The 22,503-nt window shown below is 39.3% G+C and overlaps 1 protein-coding gene across 1 annotated transcript in view; it reads right to left on the bottom strand.

Moving 5' to 3' along the window:
- Positions 1-406: 406 nt before the first annotated feature.
- Positions 407-22,503, bottom strand: part of LOC139732138 (actin-related protein 8-like) — a 37,258-nt gene continuing 15,161 nt past the window's right edge. Inside the window, exons 8-12 of the mRNA XM_071643011.1 lie at positions 11,585-11,738; positions 6,905-7,141; positions 4,362-4,611; positions 3,096-3,262; positions 407-550 (exon numbers count right to left, since the gene is read on the bottom strand). Of these exons, the coding sequence (XP_071499112.1) occupies positions 407-550; positions 3,096-3,262; positions 4,362-4,611; positions 6,905-7,141; positions 11,585-11,738 (952 nt within the window). The remainder of the gene's footprint in view (positions 551-3,095; positions 3,263-4,361; positions 4,612-6,904; positions 7,142-11,584; positions 11,739-22,503) is intronic.

Genomic DNA, 22,503 nt, shown 5'->3' with positions numbered 1-22,503 from the left:
TGCATATTTTGAACACAACATGCTCTTTCTGGCGTCTGATACACCTCTCACATGGGCAAGAATTGCTCTGCCTAGAAAAAGAGATACTTTTGCAGAAATTGCAACCACTGGGGTAACGCCTGAAAATGCCTAAAATCTAGTGGATTGCAAATGGCTTGAGGCAGTTGTCACCAAATAGAGTCATTATCTTCGTATTCCAGGTACTGGAAACCCCCTCTTTTGTTTGCGAGCCCATACGTGCAATGCACTGAGCTGAGGAAAAACAAAAAATAACACCTTCAAGGTATTCCAGAACTGAAGGGCAGCTGCAATGAAAATGGCTCACGGACAAGTCTTTCTGCCTGCCAGCAACCATTATGAGTGCCTCCTTGAGAAGGCAGACGGGGCCGGGCGGGGCAGAACCCCCTCACCAGACGAAGGGGGACCGCTCCCGCAGTAGCTTGAGCCCTTCTTCCCTCCACTCATCCCTGCTGATCCACAGCTCCTGGGTGGTGTCCAGACATGCCAGCACTGCCCCGCCTTTCCAGCACGTCATGCGTGGGTCCTGGTCCTGCACGATCATAGAGGCAGAACAAGATTTACATCAAGATTGTTAATTTACATCAAGATTGTTAATTTACAGATCAACAGTTGCAATCTTAACAAATTTAATTTGTAGAGGGAGACAAACAGAAGAAACTCACACCTGAAGATTTACATCGCATCGCATGCATGCGAGTAGAAATTCCCATGTCACAATCACACATACATTGTACACATGCAGTCAATTTTGGTACAGAGAGTTAACCCTATCTTACCTGGGGGGGGGGGGGGAGGAGAGAGGGGGCATATCGCCCCCCTAAACATTTCACGTGATGATTCCCCAACTCTCAAAGATTATGACTGCCATTTCATCACTTTTTCTTTGAAGTTTCCCCCATATTATGAGACCAAATCTGGGTACACCGTTCTGATGTTACTCGATCTTCAGGCAAAATTTTGCAGCGATCGCACCATCGGCTGCCGAGATATGAAGGCAGGGGGTCAAATTGACCCCTATCCCGTAAAAACTTGGTCTCAAATAGCCCAGTTAGAGTATGGTTAAATGACAGTTGGGGAAATGTTCTTTATGACAAGGCCCATGCAAAAAAAAAAAAGGAAAAAAAAAGAAGAACAAATGATCAATATCAATCAAAGTATAAATGAAGAAGTAGTGTTTAACAGCCTACTAATTTCCTGTTGTTTGTTCATGGCACAAGCCTTCCAAATCTTCTAATGCAGCAGTATAGCATTTGTTCAATATTCCTTTTTAATACTTCAGTTTATATTTTCAAAGCAATTCCTGCATTTGTAGGGACATCAAGCAAAGATGAAGTAAATTCTCTGTTGGAACATTGTGCTTCCAGCACAACAAAAAATATATACTGGAGCCTTCGGGATATAAATCTACTGACAAACATGATCAATTGGTATCAGTCCTTCCTGTTTTTCTGGTTTTCTGGGGCTTATCTAAATGTCATGGGTAAACATGGGCAGACAGCATACATTTTAGTGATGTCACTAGCTGTCCATGAGCTTTAAAAAGCTCCTCGCTGCTTCATCATGAATGATAAAGCCTTTTCAATGTTCTCACTTTTTTATGGAAAAGTTTCCTTGTCATTCACTATGTTTGTTACCTGGCACAGCAACATGCCAGTTTGAAACGTTACATCATCTCTCCATGCCCAAATGGACAAACAACATTGGAGAAGTTTAATTTTTCTCCTCAAAGCTGTCACTAGGGAGCTTTAGATTTTGACGCGCGGACGTTTGAGACGACGAGTGCGCTGGACGTTCTCCTCTCCCTGCGTCGTGTGGAAAAGTAGCTTTAGATTACGCTGGGACGCAACGTATAAAAAATAAAATCATGCCCCCATATGATCAGTGCATGAAGAAGCTCTCTACGTCGCAAACTGTGCGGACGTGAAAATAGCCCAGTACGCGTAGTAAACAACTCAGGCGACGCAAGCTAAAAATAGATTGACTTTACGCGCGCTACTGCGCAAGCTCAGAACATGTTTTTTTCCTTTGAACGTCCGCGCGTCTAAAATCTAAAGCTCCCTAGTATTGTTGTGTGAAAACCTTGTGTTAACAGGTAGTTTATGATCACCCCGACACTGTATAGGCATGCTAACCTGAAAACATGTAACTGCACATTACTTGAATATGAGACCATTCTGAAGCAAATAATTTTCACACAACAATAAATATATAATGTGCTCTTAAATGAATCCCACAAGGATTGGAACAGTCATCCCCCAGCATTCCCACTGATTCCCACTGATCAGTTACTAGCCATCCCCTTTAAGGGCTGATCTTGAAAGGGCAGACTCTAAGCTTTAAAATTGCCTAACTCAATATAAATGGACTTTCCTAACTTTGAAAAGACGGACAGACTCTCGAAAATGTTTACTGAGAAAATAATCTTTTAAGTTTAGAGTTAATTCAAAAGTATTAAATCTCACCAAGTTGTGTTATGTGCAATAAATGGGACCCCAAAAAACAGGATGTAAAACTCCATAGCAACCATGATGAAGGGATTATCAGATTAAGCTGAAATTTTGCACAATCACTCTATTAGCACATTCCATTCGTGACTACTACTTTCACAACAGTAGCATTATCCTTTCAAAGGCTATTAAAGTTAAAAGTGAATAGTGAGTAAAGATTTTTTTAAAAATGAAGAGGCCACTAAGACATATACTTTGTAGCTTGTCACACTATCTGCTAAAAACAAACAAACAAACAATTTCCCGTTTGCTTTATAACCCCAAATTTTAGAATTACATAGAACTGCTCTACCACAAATTATTTAAAAAAAAAAAAAAACCCAAGGTTGAGTGGGGTGACTAATTTCACTTATTTTAAGTCCTCATATGAAATTGTGTTGTATCACTTGTAATTGGTTTTGTACTGCACTGTCATATATGAAAAATGAAATGACAGCAGAAGGTGCAATGACATTAAATACAAAAAGAGTGAGTTAGATATTAGTGATAAACTTCTAAAAAAAAAAAAACATTTGCCTGATAAAACAACAACTCAAAGGAGATGAACAATCAAACCAACAAACTTGCCTTGGATTTGCAGATGACCTCAACCCTGTCCACGGCCCTCCTAAAGGATGGGGGCATCTTTGTCTGTATGCGGTGCTGCAGCATCTCCGTGGCCCCCTGGAAGAGGGCCATGCCGCCCCCCACCACCAGGATGCAGTTGTACATCTTCTTCTTGGTCTCGTCAGAGGCTGAAGCCAAACAGCAGGAGAAATAGAGGTGATGAAAGGGAGAAGACATTGTGCAAAAAGAAAGAGAAGAGTCTGAAGAGCGGGGAACATGTCTCATTACATAGTAACCTATGTGACACTTCATTTGTATTAAAGGGAACGCAAACCCAAAGAGCAATGTGGATTGAGTGAAAGCAGCAACATTAGTAGAACACATCGGTGAAAGTTTGAGGAAAATCGGACAATCGATGCAAAAGTTATTAATTTTTTTAAGTTTTGGTTCGGAAACCCCTGGATGAAGAGACTACTAGAGGTTATGACATATGAGTGGACAACAATACAAAGAAAACAAAGAAAATTCAACAACAAAAATTCACTTTTCTAGCATTATGAAAGAACACTTGACTAACCACTTTCAGAAAGCAGGGGGAACAATTGCTTCCCTTATCATACACATGTCAGTATCAAGTTGATGGAATTGTAATTTTCATGACAAATGAATTTTTGTGGAATTTTCTTTATATTTTCTTTATATTGTTGTCCACTTACAGTGTATACATGTATGTCATAACCTCTAGTAGTCTCTTCATCAAGCAGTTCCAACACCAAAAATCTAAAGATTCATAACTTTTGCATCGATTGTCCGGTTTTCTTCAAACTTTCGCTGATGTGTTCTACTAATGTTGCTGCTTTCACTCAATCCACATTGCTCTTTGGGTTTGCGTTCCCTTCAACTCAATTTGTATATTACTTAGGAAACAGAAAATATACCTTGTGCCTTGACTTACGCATTATGGTAACAGAGAAGGCAACAATTGCTGAAGTATACCTCAATTCTTTTATGTTTAACCCATATAGAATGGGCTTATTTTGCTACAATGCAAATTTCCCATAGACACTTGCCCGAGTATACGCGGGACTCATCCTCAGCCGCTTAAAAGCCAGCATAGATGATTGGTGTGAACGTTAGTGTCATGTTGATGGAGAAATGGAGTGGGCAGTACATACACATAGTAATGCGTTGTGCTTTCTAAAGAACACCAAATATTAGTGGTGAAAGGAGATTTCTGATATTGCCCACCTAACCAGTCAATATAAACATTATTTTCTGTTGGCTCACCACAGCAGTCAATACTATAGAGAATTGCCTGGTCCAGACCCAACGGCTTGTCCAGCGTCTGGGAGGTGGAAATCCTCCGTGAAATTACTGGGGGCGGGGCCTCCTCAGCTTGCACCAGCACATCCCCGTGGCACTGACCAATCAGAGGAGACACGGTGCGCTGAGTGACAGCTGTCAGTCCCACATCAGATCCCTGCCCGACGAGATCATCTCTTATGGGTCCCCCGTTGTCTGTCTTAAGCTTTGCTCCCTCAAAGGTAAAATAAAGGAGGTACAGATTGAGAAAAAGGAAATTTGTAGTATATAAGACATACATACATGTACATTATATTTTGTGCAAAACAAAAAACAAAAAATCATGGAGAAGATGATTTTGATCCAGGAAAAACCTGGAATGGGAAGTAATTGCACAACTCATGTGACCAAGAGCAATTGAGGTGGTCAGGATCACTACAGTTTACACAACAAACCTGCTGGTCTGAATACAGGTACATGTTACTACGCCACAGACAAAGCTCTCGCTTTATGCAGGTTACATGGCACACACGAACAGTGCTTGCCAATATGCAGATCATCAAGAACTACATGAGGGGAATTGCATGTGCCTCAAAACTACCAGAGCTCAATCTAACACTTTGGAGGATCGTGGCCTTTTCCCTTTTCATACACAAGTGTCAAAATCAGTGCACATAGAATTATAATTAAAGACAAAAACATAAAATCATGATTGCCATTTGCAAACTTGAATTTCATTGAAACAATAATAATTTCACACAGAGCTCTAACAGCATTCATCTTATTTTAGGGAATTGTCCAATATCTGTAAATTTTGGCCACTGTTCGTCTGAGTGTGTTATTGAGCATGATTTTGTTTTCAACAATTTTGCATTTGAAGGAAAACAGTAAACCTTTAATCCTTTCTCATAACTAGGTGTTGCTGAATTTTTCAGAGCAGTTCAATTTGTCTGTACAAGCAATTATGGACAGCGGGTACAACCTTATCCATGGGATTTTCTGTGCAAAACATCATTCTATTGCACACAAAGGGTTAAATCCAGGAGAAAGTGGAATGTTGTTGACCTGTGAGGTCTTAGGAAACCACATTTCTCTGGTTTTATTCCATATCCTTTTTTTTTTATAAATATTTTTATCATTTAGTAAAAGTGGTTCATACAGTAGAGTAAATGACTCTCTTTGATTATGATCAAATAATTTGAGCCCAACATTGTTCATATACAATATCATACAAGTGTACATGTGGTAGATAAGGTTGCAGAATATGCAAAAGCATATACATTGTTTCAAATCTATTCAATTGATTTTTGCATTTATTAAGAATGTGATTGAAGATCAAAGTTTCTGTTTCTCTCTTATGTCGACCAGTTTTTGTAACATTTTTTTTTCTGATTTTCTTCTGATTTCATGAATTTAACAAGTTTTGACTAATACTCCAATACTAGATTATACAATTAACATGTTTCTCAAAGGAACTTAGTATACCAGGTTCCTGTGGCTTCAAATGATATATGGGAACCTGGTATACCAGGTTCAAAAAATGTAGACAGGAGTGCGGGCATTTGAGGCCTAAATTCATGTTTATTTCAGGTATTCTGCCCGGTAAAATGGCCTTGATAGAAAGATCAATTTCTTCTATCAATATCAGTTTCCTTCTGTATGAAAACCACATGTATCGATCGCAGTATTATTTGCCTTTTTTCCAATGTTGTGCATGCTTACTTTGATGTAAAACTTGCATGAAGTTGCACACAGCAATCACGGCTGAGCTCAGTAGAAATTCGCTTTCGCTGACTCCATTCAGGTGGCTACTTTGTGTGGAACAAAAGAGTTTTTGACCCCAACAGCTCACGCTCTATTCATACAACTGTACCTCGCACACGATCGATACTTTGCATTGTTTGATGGCACATGTACAGTGTACATTGAAGCTGACCATGCAAAGAGGGTTACATGTACCACTTTTCCACTCTGTCACACAGGCTGATTACTAACCTGTCCGATCTCGGCTGACCTGCAAAAAGAATCTTGTTTTCGGGCAATGAAGGCCCTCAGAGAATTGTGGGAGGAACGGGTTAAGTGAATGGCATGATGACAATTTCTATAGTAGAATTGCCCCACGCTTTGATGGTTTAACTCGCATTCACCTAAAAGAGCAGTCTTTGCTGCAGTCAGCATGCATTTCCACTGTACTTCTTCCGCACGCCGCCTCCATAGGTTGATGACCTCTCTGATAGAAAGCTTCCTGACCTTTCTCAAGTTCGCTGATGCTAGTCTTAACATGGACATGTGTATGAGAGGTCACAACAGACAGCTCTGTCCATCACAACAGCACAGCTTTTGCACAGAACACACATAAATCTCTCCACAATTGTCAAGGCCTAATGTCAAACAAGGCTACTTTGTTTGCGAAAGTGTTGACATTGCATTTTACATGGTATCTAATATTTTCTTTTCGATATGAGTTTATCCTTGAAGAATCTAAACGGGAACTTCAGGGGGAGTTTCCTGACCTCGTACTTAATTACCTGCTGCTGCTGGCTCTGCGTCTGGAGGAGGTACAGCTCGTCATTGATGTCCTCCGGGTCGCCCTGGTTACGCTGCTGCGTGAAGATCATCTTCTCCTCCACCACGCCAAAGAGTTGGGGATAAAACACTGCCATTGGGGCCTGCAGGGTCTCATCCCCAAGCTTCATCTGGTAGCTCAGGGTGGGCTGATTGGGGTAGCGCACCTGGAAGTCCAGAATTTGGATGCCATCAAAATCCTAAATGGTGGATTATGAAAGATAATGATACAAACAATAAATAAATGAATAAATAAGAGCATTAATTAATGAATAAATGAATGAACGTACAAATAAATGAATAAATAAATGCACAAAAAAGCAATACACCACTCTACTAATAAGGATAAGTGTTAGTGTACCATGACCAGCCTTAATTACAATTATATACAATGCTAGTCTGATTCCATAATTCAGAATTCTTCCACATATGTATTTCAAAAGTTTCATGATGATATAAGTTTGCATTATGTTTATGCTTCTTTTGAATACATGGGTCAATGACATTCTGGCAAAATATCACTTCTGGAATGGCGGAAGTGACGTTGACTGATTAAAAGGTAACAAGAACACAGATGAATGAACATAAAACGATCAATACACCCACTACAGGGATACCCCTCTGTTTTCTAAACTGAAAAACTTGTGGAGGTATTTCTCTGTAAAAGTATAGCCACAATTGTTTGTAACCTTTGTCTGAAGTGTAAGTGACTAATGATGTTTTTAATGTCTCTTCCGTGCAGTGAAATTGAAATACAAGTACTAGGTTTTTATTATGTTATGCTTCATTTGAAGAAATGGGTCAATGACATTCTGGAAAAACATCATTTCTGAAATGGCGGAAGTGAGATTGACCAATTACAAAAGGCAATGAGAACATGTTTATTTATTTATTCACGTTTTCCTTAAAAATACAGGGTAAGTCTCATTCAAGCCAGAGGCCTGCTTTTCAAGAGAGCCCTGTAATTATACAGATACATTTTGCATATTATTAACATAGATGAATGATTGTAAAATGATCAACACACCCATACACTACAGGGACACTTATTTGTTTTCTGAATTAAAAAAGGGAATCAAAAATACTGTAAAAAAGGAAATTTTCGCACATTTCACACAACCAGACACTAGCTCGAAACTAAATGGATGCGAATATTTTTGGTCTAGTAATTAATGTCCCGATTCCGCGGAATTAAAAAAACAAACAAATGAATTTTGTCTTACATAGCTTAGCGCCAATAAAACTACTCACAGAAAAAATATCCACTTTTACAGTGCTTTATACACCGTGTACTTGCGAGTGGAACATTATTATTTCTCATAGAGCTGACTGCTCTCCAGTAGCAAACTTTGCACCAAATATCAACAATGCATGCAAAATATGCAAATAAGCTATAGCTTACTCCTAAGATTTCTCAAATCCAAAGAGAAAAGTGATGCACTTTAAAGCAACTATGATAAAATGCCATGAGTGTATGACACTCAGTGAATGTATGGATGATTCTCTGAAACATTTGATGACGTCATTTTTTATCATGCATTTATGCAAAAATACTGCCAATATGCAATCAGGGCTGTTTGACTCAAGCCCACAGTCAACTGGGATACCTCTGCTTCTTATGTAATCACTGATCTATCACAGAAGCATATAGAACAAATGAATGCTTCGGTTGCATTTTGAAGAAGCTCAGTAATCTATAGAACATGGTACAGGTTATGTCATTCGCTGTCAGTATATCCTCTTGTGGATCTTCATCCCGAGTTGTCCAGTGGGCATACAGGGCTGGGCATTAGCAGTGGCTGGGTGGCCCAGGGCCACTAAAAATTGACGTCCGACCACCAAATTTCCAAAAACGACTATCTTTTGGTGGCCCGATGGGGCAACTGAAATTCAAGTGAACATTTATCTTTATTTTATTTGGGGCCACTGCATTTCCTTTTTCAAATTCAATTTCAAAGATTTCAGTGGCCCACACAGGCCATCAGAGGAAAAAGTTAGTGTTGAGCTATGGCATACTTTCCCAAACCATCACCACTGTGCTCTTTCCGCTTAGAATATTTTGGCAAAGTTACCTCCTATGACTTTCAAAGTCTTGAGACAAATTTCCATATGAGAGGACTTTGGCTTTGAGATGGGAAAACAATTTAGGTCAATATCTTTTGGAAATTAATTTGATTACATAGTTTAATTTCTTTTAGCATAATCTTTCTCATCTTAGCATCAAAATATATTATTTGTTTCCATTACAATAATTAGTTTCATAATTTTTTGCATGTAGAGGAGTTCATAGTGACAGAAACAACTCTGTATTAACAATGATGACACAATTAATACATGGACATCAGTGACTGAGCTATGGCCAGCCTTATTTACAATTTCATACAATGCTAATCAAATTCCATAATTCAGAATTCTTCCATATAATTCAAAAGTTTCATGATATAAGATGGCATCATGTAATGCTTCTTTCGAATTAATGGGTCAAAGACATTTTGGCAGAATGACATTCACTGATTACAAAAGTTACTAAGAACAAATATGATAAAACCTTAAATGATCAATGCACCCACTACAGGGATACCCATTTTGTTTTCTGAATGAAACTTGTGGAGGTGTTTCTCTGTATAATGGTAAGGCCACACTTGTTTGTATCTTTGTCTGAAGGGTGTACATGATTCATTATGTTTTTGAATGTTTCTTTCGTAAAGTAATAATATCCCCAGGTAAAAGAACTTTGTGTCTTATCAGTGTTGAGTGATCATCATTTTTATTCATCATTTTTATTCAAGGATTTTACGATTCACTATAAGAATACGTTATTCCACTTTAAAGAGTAAACAGTATGATTTCTACATGATTACAGGGCTTGACATTAGTGATGGCCCTGTGACCCAGGGCAACTAAAAAGTGATGTCGGACCATCAAATTTACAAAAGGGCTATCTTTTAGTGGCCTGATGGGGAAACTAAAATTCAAGTGAATTTTTATCTTTCCTTTTATTTCTGGCCACTGCATTTCTTTTTCAGGCTATCAAAATTTCAAATTCAAAGATTTCGTTGTCCCAAACGGGCCATGGAGAAAAAAAAAGGTTAGTGTCAAGCACTGGCATACTTTCCAAGGCCATATACTGCTGTGCTACTTCTGCTTGGAAAGTCGCCTCTTATGATTTTCAATATCATGAGCTAAGTTTCCAATGTGAGGGGACTTCAGCTGTGAGATGGGAAAACAATGTTGGTTAAAAAAAATTTAGAAATTGACTTACTCACATATTTTGGTGTTTGTTTTTTTTGTTTTTTTTTTGTTTTTATAGCGTAATCTGACTCTTAACCAAATCCTGAAATCACAACAAACCCCATTACTAAGATATGAAACCTCTCCAAATGGGAAATGCTTGAGTTTTGTTGGCAAAACAAAGTAAAAGTGGTGACACACTGGCCCCTTCTCAACACTTGTCCATCACGTAATTGGCAAAACAACCTATCTACATATGTATCATTTTGCCATACTGTATACATGTTTGCACAATGATAGGCTGTGCAGCCTCAGAACCATGTGCAGAATGGCACTGTGGGGCATGTACATGTACAAGTGTCATCGATCAAGACTTGCATTGTTTTGCACTAGCAGTAGCTTGGTATTCATGCAGTAAAACAACATAAGTTTGGGTTGGTTTTTTTTAATCATTTAAAAGCAAGGGCTCTACTGAAATCAATCTACATTCAAAATATTCGTGCTCCTGCTGGTCCTCCAATTAGGAGAAATATGAAATATCAATCAAATACAACTGTACACACAACAAGATGTCTGCAAAAAATCTAAACTTGATTAAGCAGAAAATGGGTTAAAAGTAGATATGTCTTTTTTGCCATCTCAAGGCTGACTTGTTTCTGACAAGCTTCATGTGTTACTCAAGCGCAGTCTGCACTGTATTTTATAATTTGCATCACTTTCACTTTCTTCATGTGTCACTCGCAGGCTGCATTGTCTTCTTTCTTTCTTTCTTTTTAAAGATTCCCTGCAGCTCTGGATCTGGTCACGATAATGCAACGTGCATTTGCAGTTTTCTCAAAACATTCTGTGACTTTATAGGGCTGCATTTACACAGAAGCCAGAATGCAATCTACGCTGGAGACAAGTTATTAACGGGGGAGAAAAGTTTTTTGTACAGTGTCTTTTGTTATGTAACCACATTACAGTATGGCTTTATGCCCATTGAATTGTTTTGATATTTTCTTATCTCTTTGACCACATGGGCCTGCACTGCCTCTTTGACCATGTAAAAATGATTGCACGACAAACAAACGGACAAGATTATCTGGACCTGTGACATGTCAGTCATGTCTGCGACTTCGGACTTATCCCTTAATTTTTCACTAAGCTAGACTTTCTGACAATTTCGCGAGCGGTTAAATTTGCAATCATGGAGTACGGTAACGAAAGGAGGAAAGTGCGTGTCCACATGGCATTCATGTCGGGATCAGAGTTAATAATTTTGCATGTCATTGAATTCGCGAATAGATAGCACCAGACTCGCGAAATTGACGAAAATAAGAACTTGGCGAAACATACAGCACATACAAGAAGATGTCAGTGTGAGCTAGACAGGGGACAGATGGGATTACGAGACCTGATACAAGGCTCACCTGGTCAAGGTGACAAAACGTCTCCTTCAGCTCCACCAGCAGGAGGGCATCCATCGTCTTCTCTGGCTGACACTCCCGGTAGGGAAAGCGGGCTCTTTCCAGCAGCCAGGTGAACGTCCTCGTGATGTCTTTGCCTCCATACGTCATGCACACCCTTCAACAACAACAAATACAATCACGAAAAAGATAAGAACAACAACAACAACAACAACAACAACAACAACAAAATCACCCTGGACTTTGCAGAATGAATCTTATGAAATAGAAATGTTGCGGTTCAGTGGGTTCGATCACAGAATGTCAATGAGGGGGGGGGGTCCCCGACTTGATTCCCCTTGCTGTAGAGGCTGTGCCTGTAGACGCAGCACTTAATAATCTTCATAGCCTGGCCTTCTGCCAGTCCCGCTGTTGCTTGCTATTTACAAGCACTTCTTGCATCTTTGGTAGCCACAATGAAACTCAGAATTGAAATTTCCTTCAACGTAATGTGACAACATTTGTACATCATAATAGTTAAGTGAACAAAAAGTTCCTTACTTCAAGTTACCTGCAGGTATTAAAGCTAGCTTTGATGATAACGCTCATAGTTAAGCATCATGTCGATGCCCTCAAAAGTTAGCTGTGATCTCATTACTTGATGATAAGAACCCCAAGATATTTTGGGGTTTCCGCTCTATCCACGAGACATGTGGGTCCCCACTCCTTAAGTTCTAAGGCATCGGTCATGTGAACACAAAAATCAATGAGATAAAAGTAAGCATGACCTCTCCATGAACCCTGATTCCCTAATAGGTGTTTTCACATCAGCCCGATGTTTCGAAATAGCGCTATATACGCCTTGTGTGAATATAACTAATTATATACATGACAAGAAAGGCATTCCAGAATTTTCTACCATGTTATGTGATAAGTATGTACATGTATACATCTTGACAATTAGCAAAATAATAAAACTCAGTTATCCGGAATTCTTGCTTGTGCAATGTGACAAGCATACATAATAAAAACAAACAGAAAAAAAAATAAGTAAACTGGAATCTTCTGCAATGGAATGTGACAAACATTCATATAAAGCAGTATTGCTAAAGCAGAAGGGGACAAAATCAATTACTTGTACCTGGAATTCTTGCTGTGTAACGTGACAAGCATATATAACTCTAGTAATGAAAAAAAAAATGAATTACAAAAACAATTTTCTGGCCACATACTGTTATATTAAAGCATATAAGAGCTATTTAGAGTGGCAGTAAAGAAAACAACAACAACAACAGACATCTGGAATTTTCTGCCATGTAATGCGACAAACATGCCTCCTTATGTATCACTCATTAAATAATCTGAGCTGGACATTATATCAAGCATTATCCTCATGTTTGGCTGTAAAAAAAAAAAAATCATCTTACTATCTATATTTAGTCAGCATTACAAATTGATTTCAAACAAAGTTCCAACTGGTGTAGGAAAAGCAGCCCCTTCTTGTCTGCAAACTCTGATGTGAAGCTTAAAAACAGAGATTGAGTAATGTTTTAGATAACTAGGAGGACAGCCGATTATGGCATCACCGGCTCAGGACACGTGCAATGCATCCTACAGAAGGAGCTTCTTGCGCCAACAAGCCTGGCGGTCCAGGCATCATTCTCATCTTCCAGAGACGTGTAAACAACATTGTACGGCTGCTTTCCTGCCTGTTATTCTGCATCCAGACATTGCGTAATACGCACGCCCCAGGCACACCAAACATTTCTTTTTTCTTTCTTTTTTTCTTTTTTAGCAGAGGTTTAGTTCTCAAGGAGGAGATTCCTCAACTTTAAAATTGCATATACAACAAATTAAAAAATTTTACGTTCCTATTAAACCCAACCAAATAAATTCATGATGGAATGTATTTTCATTTTTCTGGCTTAATACAAAAAGCAGTGACTTCTTCTGTCAGAAAGCAAGAGGTATGATATTAGCCTCAACATACTGTACACCACTGTATGTCCATAACAAGTCGAGGGAATGTGTATTTTTCATTATGATGAAATTTTGTGGAATTCTCTTTTATTTTCAATGAACCTTTTTGGATACATTAAGCCACAAATGATAGCAGTCTTCTCATCCCGTGATGGCTACATCAAAACTTCAAAAAGTCAAAAATTTTCACAGGATTGCCCAATTTTCCTCAAAGTTTCACTGAATGTATTTTCATTATTTTGCTGCATTCGCTCAATCAACATATTTAGACTTCATTCACTTTTAAGCATAATGTGTCCCCTTTTATTGTGTGTTGGATGAGGGGATTTGAAACTCTACAGCAGCCTATGTGAAAGAACATGCAAAATTAAGACCTATAGAGCTTGTTAAACTCATTAACAAAAGTTTCTTTTAGAAAATATCAGAGCATCATTGTCTGTTTTTTTAAAGCTTCTGTAGGGTTGACACACTTTCACAAATTTCATGGGTGGAAAGTTGAGAAAACCACATTAATAGAGTATAAATAGTGTATAAGCCATACATTTTGCACGTACAATTGTACGATATTTCAATGTTTGGGGAGTGGATGAAGTTGCTATAGAGAACCACAGTGATGGAATGGATGATAAGTTCTATGTACCTTTTATTTGAAGAAAAGTGAGTATTTCCAATTAAGGGACAATACAAAATGTATTTCTATTGTGGGAGGCAATATTTCCAAGAGTTGTTACAAATTTTGTAAATATCTTTCAAGGTGGAAAATATACAAAATAAAAACATTGTGAAATATATTGTGTATACAGTAGTTGTCAAAAACTGTTTGATATAAAACCTTTAATAAGGTACTTTATCTTATGCAAACAACTATAATTGCAGATTGTACACAGCATGGAAAAGTGGGTCTTTTTGTACCAGTGTTACTGAACAGCAAATTGGTCAAACACTGCACATTTAACATGTTACAATGTCAAACTAAGCTCTTTACTGACTTTCAGCCCTCACAGTATCTTCATAATTTATATTTACACAAATTTCACAGGCTTTCTGCAGCAAACCATGGAAATAGATCAGGTTAATCTGGAAAATTCCTACCCGTTTTCAATCTCCGGAATGCCCAACCAATTATCCGGTAAGTATAACACGCCACTAGAACTATTATCACTCTGGAAGTCAAGTAACTAGAGAAACCAATTAAGCGGAAAGTACTGCACTGTATACGCCATATACAACGTATTTAGTGAGTCTAAATTTTCGCAAATCAGAGCTTCCCAATGATTTCGCGAGTGGTTAAATTCACGATCATGGAGACATGTGTCGAACGGAGAAGTGTATGTATACGCGTACGTCATATTCACAGCGTGATCAGTGTCAATATTTTCGCGTGTCTTTAATTTTGTGAAAAGCACCTGACTCTGTGCACTCTGTGACTCAAAGCACTCTAACCCTGTGTCGAATGGAGAAGTGTATGTATACGCGTATGTCACATTCATAGCGTGATCAGTGTCTATATTTTCGCCTGTCTTTAATTTCGTGAAAAGCACCTGACTCACGAAATTTGCGAAAATAAAAACCTCACAAAATATTTGACTATACAGTATTTACCATCCTCATCAAATTTGAAAGATCTGCATGATGAGGACAAAGAAGCTTTCATTAAAACACATTTTACAGGCTTGTTTATCACAATGCAGAGTTCAGAAAAATACCACATCCCCTCTGCCTCTTCTCTATTTGTTCATTTTCTCTTCACTTTTTCACTTTTCTCCGTTTATTTGTTTGTCAGCTATGTAATCACAAACTCAACTGAAACTATCACATAGTTGGGGGTCCCTCTTTTTTCTGTTCAAACAAAAAAAAAAATTATTAGGAACATTTACACAAACAAAATATTGGGATAATGATTGCGATCTACATACCGCAAACATATATAGCACCCATACAGACAGAAATATCTGACTAATTGCCAATTGCAGTAATTTGTCAATCAAACTGTGCATGCCTGAAATCTACTGGAATGATTACCCTTGACCTTGTGTTCATGCACTATTCTCCTGTGCATTTTGACTGACAGGACAAAAAAAAAAAATGGATTTTTGTTTTCTGCCCCTGCAATTCACATGTATGCTGTGATTCAAATTATGGCACTAATTATCAAATCATTAAGATAAAGACTTCAAAATAATTCCAACATTTCTTGGGATCACGATGCTGACCACACTTCTTTTTAATAATGTCCACACAGGCAAAATTCTCAAAAATCTGGATCACAATGCAAGTCCTGAGATTTGTATCCCACTAATTTGTGTTTAGTATGAATCGCACTAACGCTATTCTGTTGGTGATGGTGGTAGTGGCAGACATTATGTAAGCATCAACAAATAATCGTCAGGTTGCCAAGAAAGACAGTGGTTTAGAATCCGATCATAAAATGCACATATGCACTGGGGAATTCTTCTGTGCATCACATAGAAAACTGACAGCTGTTTGAATGATTACAGCCCGTTAGAACTCCATCCCTTTGAACCTCCTTGTATCAACTTCATGAATGTCAAGTTCACTGAGCAGAATTGCGATTCAGTTTCTGCAAAGCACTTACAAGGAATTCTCCTTGGCGACCCTAAGCTGGGATGAGGCTAGTTGTCTAAAAATAGTCAGAGGCATTCATGCTACAGAAATAAAGCCACAAGACATAAGCACAACAAATCCACCTCTTAAACCTCCTTGTATCAACTTCACGAATGTCTATATTCACTGAGCAGAATGACGATATACAGTTTCCGCAAAGAACTTACAAGGAATTCTCCTTGGCGACCCTAAGCTGGGATGAGGCTAGTCGTCTAAAAATAGTCAGAGGCATTCAAGCTACAGAAATAAAGCCACAAAATGCAAGCAAAACAAATCCACCACTTAAACCTCCTTGTGTCAACTTTATGAAGATCAAGTTCACTGAACAGAATTGCAATATATACAGTTTCCGCAAAGAACTTGCAAGGAAATCTCCTTAGCGACCCTAAGCTGGGATGAGGCTAGTAATCTAAAAATAGTCAGAGGCAGGGCCGGCGAAGCGTTTTCAAAAGTGGGGCGGGTTTCATGAGCTAACAAGCAAAAAAAAAAAAAAAAACTAGAAATGTCACATGGTTTGCCTCCACCATAATGCATGATTCTCCTAATAGGTCTATAGAAAATGTGGACAATGTGTGATGACAGTTTCATATAACTGGCAAAATATCAAAATGATATGTTTGTAACAAATGTGTTGAATGTTCACCTTCCTTGCCCTACAATGTAGATTTAATTGGATGAATGGGAGAGCATGTATACGTGCAGGCACAACTTCACCCACTCATACACATACATGCCAAGTTTCATTACGATACCATACCTTAAGGTTTTTCAGTTACACTGTCCACAAAATTGATTACGGACGGACGGAGAGACGGACGGACAACCCGAAAACACAAGAGACCCGGGGTCTCGCGCTCACCTGTGTATCGCAAGTTCACCTTCCATGCATTCTTGCAGACTCTTACCTGAGAATAAAGGAAATTTGTGGTGGGGGTAGCTTTGAGAGCTGGAGGCATGGTGTCCATTTGCATATTCCATCACACTAGTAAAAATACCTCCAAGTACAATGTACTTTATAGAATGTTAGATTATGCAGTTTGGAAAAAAAAAAGACTTAAAGCCCTGATCACTTTTGATTCTAGAGAAAAATATCCTTGAATATTCATTAACTCTGGTTTGGACCCCCTGGGGGTCCCCAAGGAAAGCATGGTGCCCATTCAAACACTTTAAGATCTTATCCTCCTTGGAATGCTACTTGCCAAGTTTGGTGAATATCCATAATGTTGTTTTCAGCAAGAAGATGAAAATTAAGGTCCCCCCCCCCCTTGAGTTGGGGGGGGGGGGGGTGGGCAGCCCTGGATCTGCAATGAACAAACTTAGAACTTAATGTTGGGGGGGGGGAGGAATTAGGCCCCCTTGGGTCCCCCAAGGGGAGCATGGTGCCCTGTTGAACAAATTGAGATCTTAACCCCCTGGCATGCTACCTGTCAAGTTTGGTGAATATTCATCAATGGGTTTTCAATGACTATGAACATGCACAATTTACACCACTATTTGGACCCATCCCACCCCACTTCCTTTTCAAGAAAAAGATGAAAATTTACAATTTAGGTCCTAATTTAGGCCCCCTGGGGCCCCCCAGGTGGGACATGGTGCCCATTTGATGAGAATGAGATTCTTTCCAACTAGGGATGCTACCTACCACGTTTGGTGGAAATTCATCATTGCATTTTCGATGAAAAGACGGATATGTAAAATTTGGGCCCCATTAGGACCCCTCCCACACCTCTCCCCTGGGTCCCAAGGGGGGGGGGGGGGGGGGGTGGGCACCTCTGATTCCGCCATGAACAAACTTGAAACTACAGTCATCAACGTACTAACTCGCAGTATTAACTTTAGCTCTATCACTTCTAGCCACTGGTTCTAGAGCAGAAGATTTTTAAAGATTCCTTAATTTCGGGGGGTTTGGGCCCCTCTGGGGGCCCCCAAGTGGGGTATGGTGCCCACTTTAACAAACTGAAATTCTATACCCCTAGGGATGCTACCTGCTAAGTTTGGTGAAAATCGGTTGAGGGGTTCTCAAGAAGAAGATGAAAATGTAAAAAGTTTACGCACGACGGACGAAGAGCGATCACAATAGCTCACTTGAGCCTTTGGCTCAGGTGAGCTAATAATGCCTCCGGCACCAGTTCGGGGTGGAGGCATAAAAAAACAAGGCAAGTGCCATAATGTGTCTTGCCCATTCACGTACAAGAAATTGTACTCAAATGGGATATCACAGATTTAAAAAAAGAGATATAACAGATGAAAAGAGGTATAAAAGGGTAAAAATTTATGGCAAAAAAGAAACATGCCATAAAAACTTAACATTGGGCCCTTAAAGTTCGTTGACCCCTGCCTGTGACCATTGACCTTGTGGTGACCATCCACTCCCCAAGGGACATCTACTATCCAAGTTTAGTCACAAACGGACCTATGGATCAAAAGTCATGACCCATAATAGAAACGCGCCATGAAAACTTAACATTGGGCTCTAAAAGTTTGTTGACCCCTGCTTGTGACCTTTGACCTTGTGCTGATCATCCACTCCCCAAGGGACATCTACCATCCAAGTTTAGTCACAAATGGACCTATGGATCAAAAGTTATGACCCATAATAGAAACGCGCCATAAAAACTTAACATTGGGCTTTAAAAGTTCGTTGACCCATGCTTGTGACCATTAACCTTGTGGTGACCATCCACTCCACAAGGGACATCTACCATCCAAGTTTGGTCACAAATGGAGTTATGGATCAAAAGTTATGACCCATAATAGAAACATGCCATAAAAACTTAACATTGGGCCCTAAAGTTTATTGACCCCTGCCTTTGACCTTTGACCTTGAGGTGACCTTCATATATGGTCAAATGTGAAACTTTGTATGACCCCTCTTCCCTCGAAGTTTGATTGCAATTGAAGCCCAGAGTAAAGAGTTATTGAAGTTTTTGTAGCGTTACGGACAGACGACGGACGGATGCCGCAGGCGATCCCTTAGTCTCCCCTCACCTCCGGTGGGCTCGACAAAAAAAGGCCTTCAGCACAACTTCGCGTGCCAATTCCGGGCTTCTGCAGCTGACAAACAAAGAAAAATGAAAAAAAGGGTCTTCAGCTCATCTTTCTCCTTCCACTTCCGGGTTTCTTCAGCTGACAAGCAAAGAAAGAAAGGAAAAAAAAAAAGCTCTTCAGCGCAAAAACATAACCTTACCGCGCTCACACTTCAAGGTCTCTATCTATTTCTTTCTAGTGACACTTACGCACTTCCTGGGTAAAAAAAGTGGGGGCCCAAAGTGGTGACACCTTATGTATTCCTTTGTATGGTGCAAACAAGCTGGGATGAGGCTAGTCATCTAAAAATAGTCAGAGGCATTCATGCTACAGAAATAAATCCACAGAAAGCAAGCACAACAAATCCACCTCTTGAACCCCACTGAGTCAACTTTATGAAGGTCAAGTTCACTGAGCAGAACTGTGATATACAGTTTCCAAGCACAGGACTTACAATGAATTATCCTTGCCGACCCTTCACTGCAATGAAGCTAGTCATCTAAAAATAGTCAGTGGCACTAACTAAACCTACAAAAGTAAAACCACATAGAGCAAGCACAACAAATGCAAGGTATATGCACACAGGCCAGAAATGTCTTTGAAAATGCAGGGAACCTTGTCTCACTGTGTTTGTGGAAGGGAAAGTAGGGTTGGGGGTACTACGTATCGTCACCCTAAGGATCTGTAGCTTGTTTATTCTAAAAATATAATACAAATCCGCCTAATTCTTACCTCAAATATGCCATAAATACTGCAGTTTTGAATGTCGTGACCGTCTCGTTGATTATGAATGTCCGTTTTAAAATAGCGCAATTTTAGTGCGTGCGTTCCGATTTCTTCGCGCAGCTAAAAAGGGAACCTTGCGATCGGCACCCCCTCCCCTCCATAGGTATACACGTGAATTTCACAGCATAGGTAATACACGTGAATTTCACAGGCCATAGGTAATACACGTGAATTTCACAGCCATGCGTCGTTACTGAGCGGATGTGTAATTTTTAGCTTGGTTTGTTTGAGTTTGATTTTCGTTTCTTCGTTTTTATTGTTTTTATAGCTAATGACACTTAATCCCGCGCGTACTTTTTCGTTCTGTACGCAAACAGCCATGATACGCAGGGTGCTGATGGGAAGGTGCCCTGCCGATAGGTGGTGCCCCAACCATACATGTAAATATGGTCAAATAGGAATAGGCCCATTATTGATGACAATTAAAAATTGCAACAACAAATTATACATGTTTTTGTGTATCATGCATCACTATATTCTACTCTTTTCTTGTGGTAGTATTCTAATTTTAGGGTGCCAATTCGGTGAATATCAGAAGTTTTACAATATTTATGTTTTAATGGCCTTCATATGGGCTGTAGAAGACCTACAATTAATTGTAGTATCATGGGAAGGTGGAAGAAAGCAGCGTGTGTGTGTGTGTGTGTGTGTGTGTGTCTGTGTGTCTGTGTGTGTTCCATTATATTTAATGGGATTTCTACAAAAGGTGTATGAAAGGAATAATTTTTTTCCTGGTATTACATCGCAATTTGCAATGCATTTTATACCACTGCTTCACAAATTATCTTTTGTGAAGCAGTTTTCTCAAGCAAAGAAGTGTACAGAATACCATTTGAAATATTATTCAGTTCGCTAGAATTGCTATTAATAAAATTGTAGTCAGAAAGTTATAGACTGTACCTTGGAATGCTTAACTGAGTAGTGCTTATTGTCATTGATTCCTATGTATCCTGTTTGTATCGAGAGGTTTGATTGCCTTCCTAAAGCCACCACACACAAAAATGCACTACGTGCCAATTCCTACTCTGTCATTGGACATTACAGTGGAGTGTAGGCGAAGCAGGGTTAGCACAAACCAGGGCAAGGATGTTCACACATTTCATTGACCTACACCCATGCGCCACACACAAAAACAAACACGAGCTCCGTTCATACAGGGCAATACCATTAAATTGCTGGCGCACGTCAGTAGATAACTTTCTTGCAAATTGAATAAAACCCCACTTACATACACCGGAAATGTCGCAACATTGCTGCAATATTTCGGCATTGGGTCCATGGCGTATAAGAATAGTGTCCAATATAGTGGTTTTCATCACTCAGAAAATGTCCCGCAATGCACAGTTGTCATCTATAAATAAGGGTGCGTTCGAGCGCTCTAAGGCGAACCAAAGCGAACTGAACCAAAGCGTACTGTACCGAACTGTGCCAGATTTGAAGCGTTCGAGCGCTCTGTGGAGAAAGCGTACCTCACAAGTTATTTTTTAGAAAAGGTCACGCATATTTGTAGCAACAATGTCATCCACCTGGCGCTTGAACTACTTACAGCTGTCCCGAACAAAGAGAATGATGTCTTTGCATTGTGACGTATGCGCACAATACTCGCATGCTTTACAGCGAACTTTTGGTACGCTTTTGGAGCACATCGGGAAGTGGTCCACTTTTGGCTCAGTACAGTACAGTGCGGTACACTTTAGGAGTGTTTGAGCGCTCCTCTGGCGCGGGTACGGTACGGTACAGTTCGCTTCAGGAGAGCGCTCGAACGCACCCTAAAAGTCTCAAGACACAGGAAAACACAGAAAAAAACCATCTCAATACAAATCAAAACAAATGAACATAAAAGATAATCTGCCGATGCATAAATGTAGAAACATGTAATTACTGTGTATGTGGGGAGAAGAACCCATAATAATATGAAAGCTTGCAACTTTAAAGGAATTGTATAGTTTTGGTTGAGACCAAATTTCAGGTTTATAACATTTTTTGGTGAGATGATGAGAAACCTCTTATGAAATATGAAAGAGCATGTAATTCTACGAGGAATTCAATGTTTATTTGATGAAAATTGGTTTTGAAATGGCTGAGATATCCGAAAACAAGCGATTCTAACAAAGTTTGGGACCCACACTTTATTACGATCGCTTTGTTTTACTTTGTTTTTGGATGTGTCTGTCATTCCAAACCCGATATTCATCAAATAAACTTTGAATTCCTCTTAAAATGGTATGCTCTGTACTATATCATAAGTGTTTTCTTGATATCTTGCAAAAAGTTAAAAGCCCAATTCTCATCTCCACCAATACTGTACCATCCCTTCAAAGCTTTCATGCTAAACTACAAGATTGTAGGAACTAACAAACAATAGTACAAATAAGAATAACATTTTATGATGTATTGTGGTCCCATTGTCCCATTAAGGCACGACTCCACTCTTTCTTTTTTTGAACCTGCCTTTCGGGCAAGTCACTCACTTTCAACATTATCACTTGCCGAAGGGAAAGCGTACATGCCCGGAACTAAAGATA

This window comes from Diadema antillarum, unplaced genomic scaffold (genome assembly GCF_040938485.1).
Source record: "Diadema antillarum isolate AM-2024a unplaced genomic scaffold, OU_Dant_1.0 seq00000400_RagTag, whole genome shotgun sequence".
NCBI lineage: Eukaryota > Metazoa > Echinodermata > Echinoidea > Diadematoida > Diadematidae > Diadema > Diadema antillarum.
Note: the sequence above shows the minus strand (reverse complement) of the source record. Positions and strands in the feature narration are given on the sequence as shown.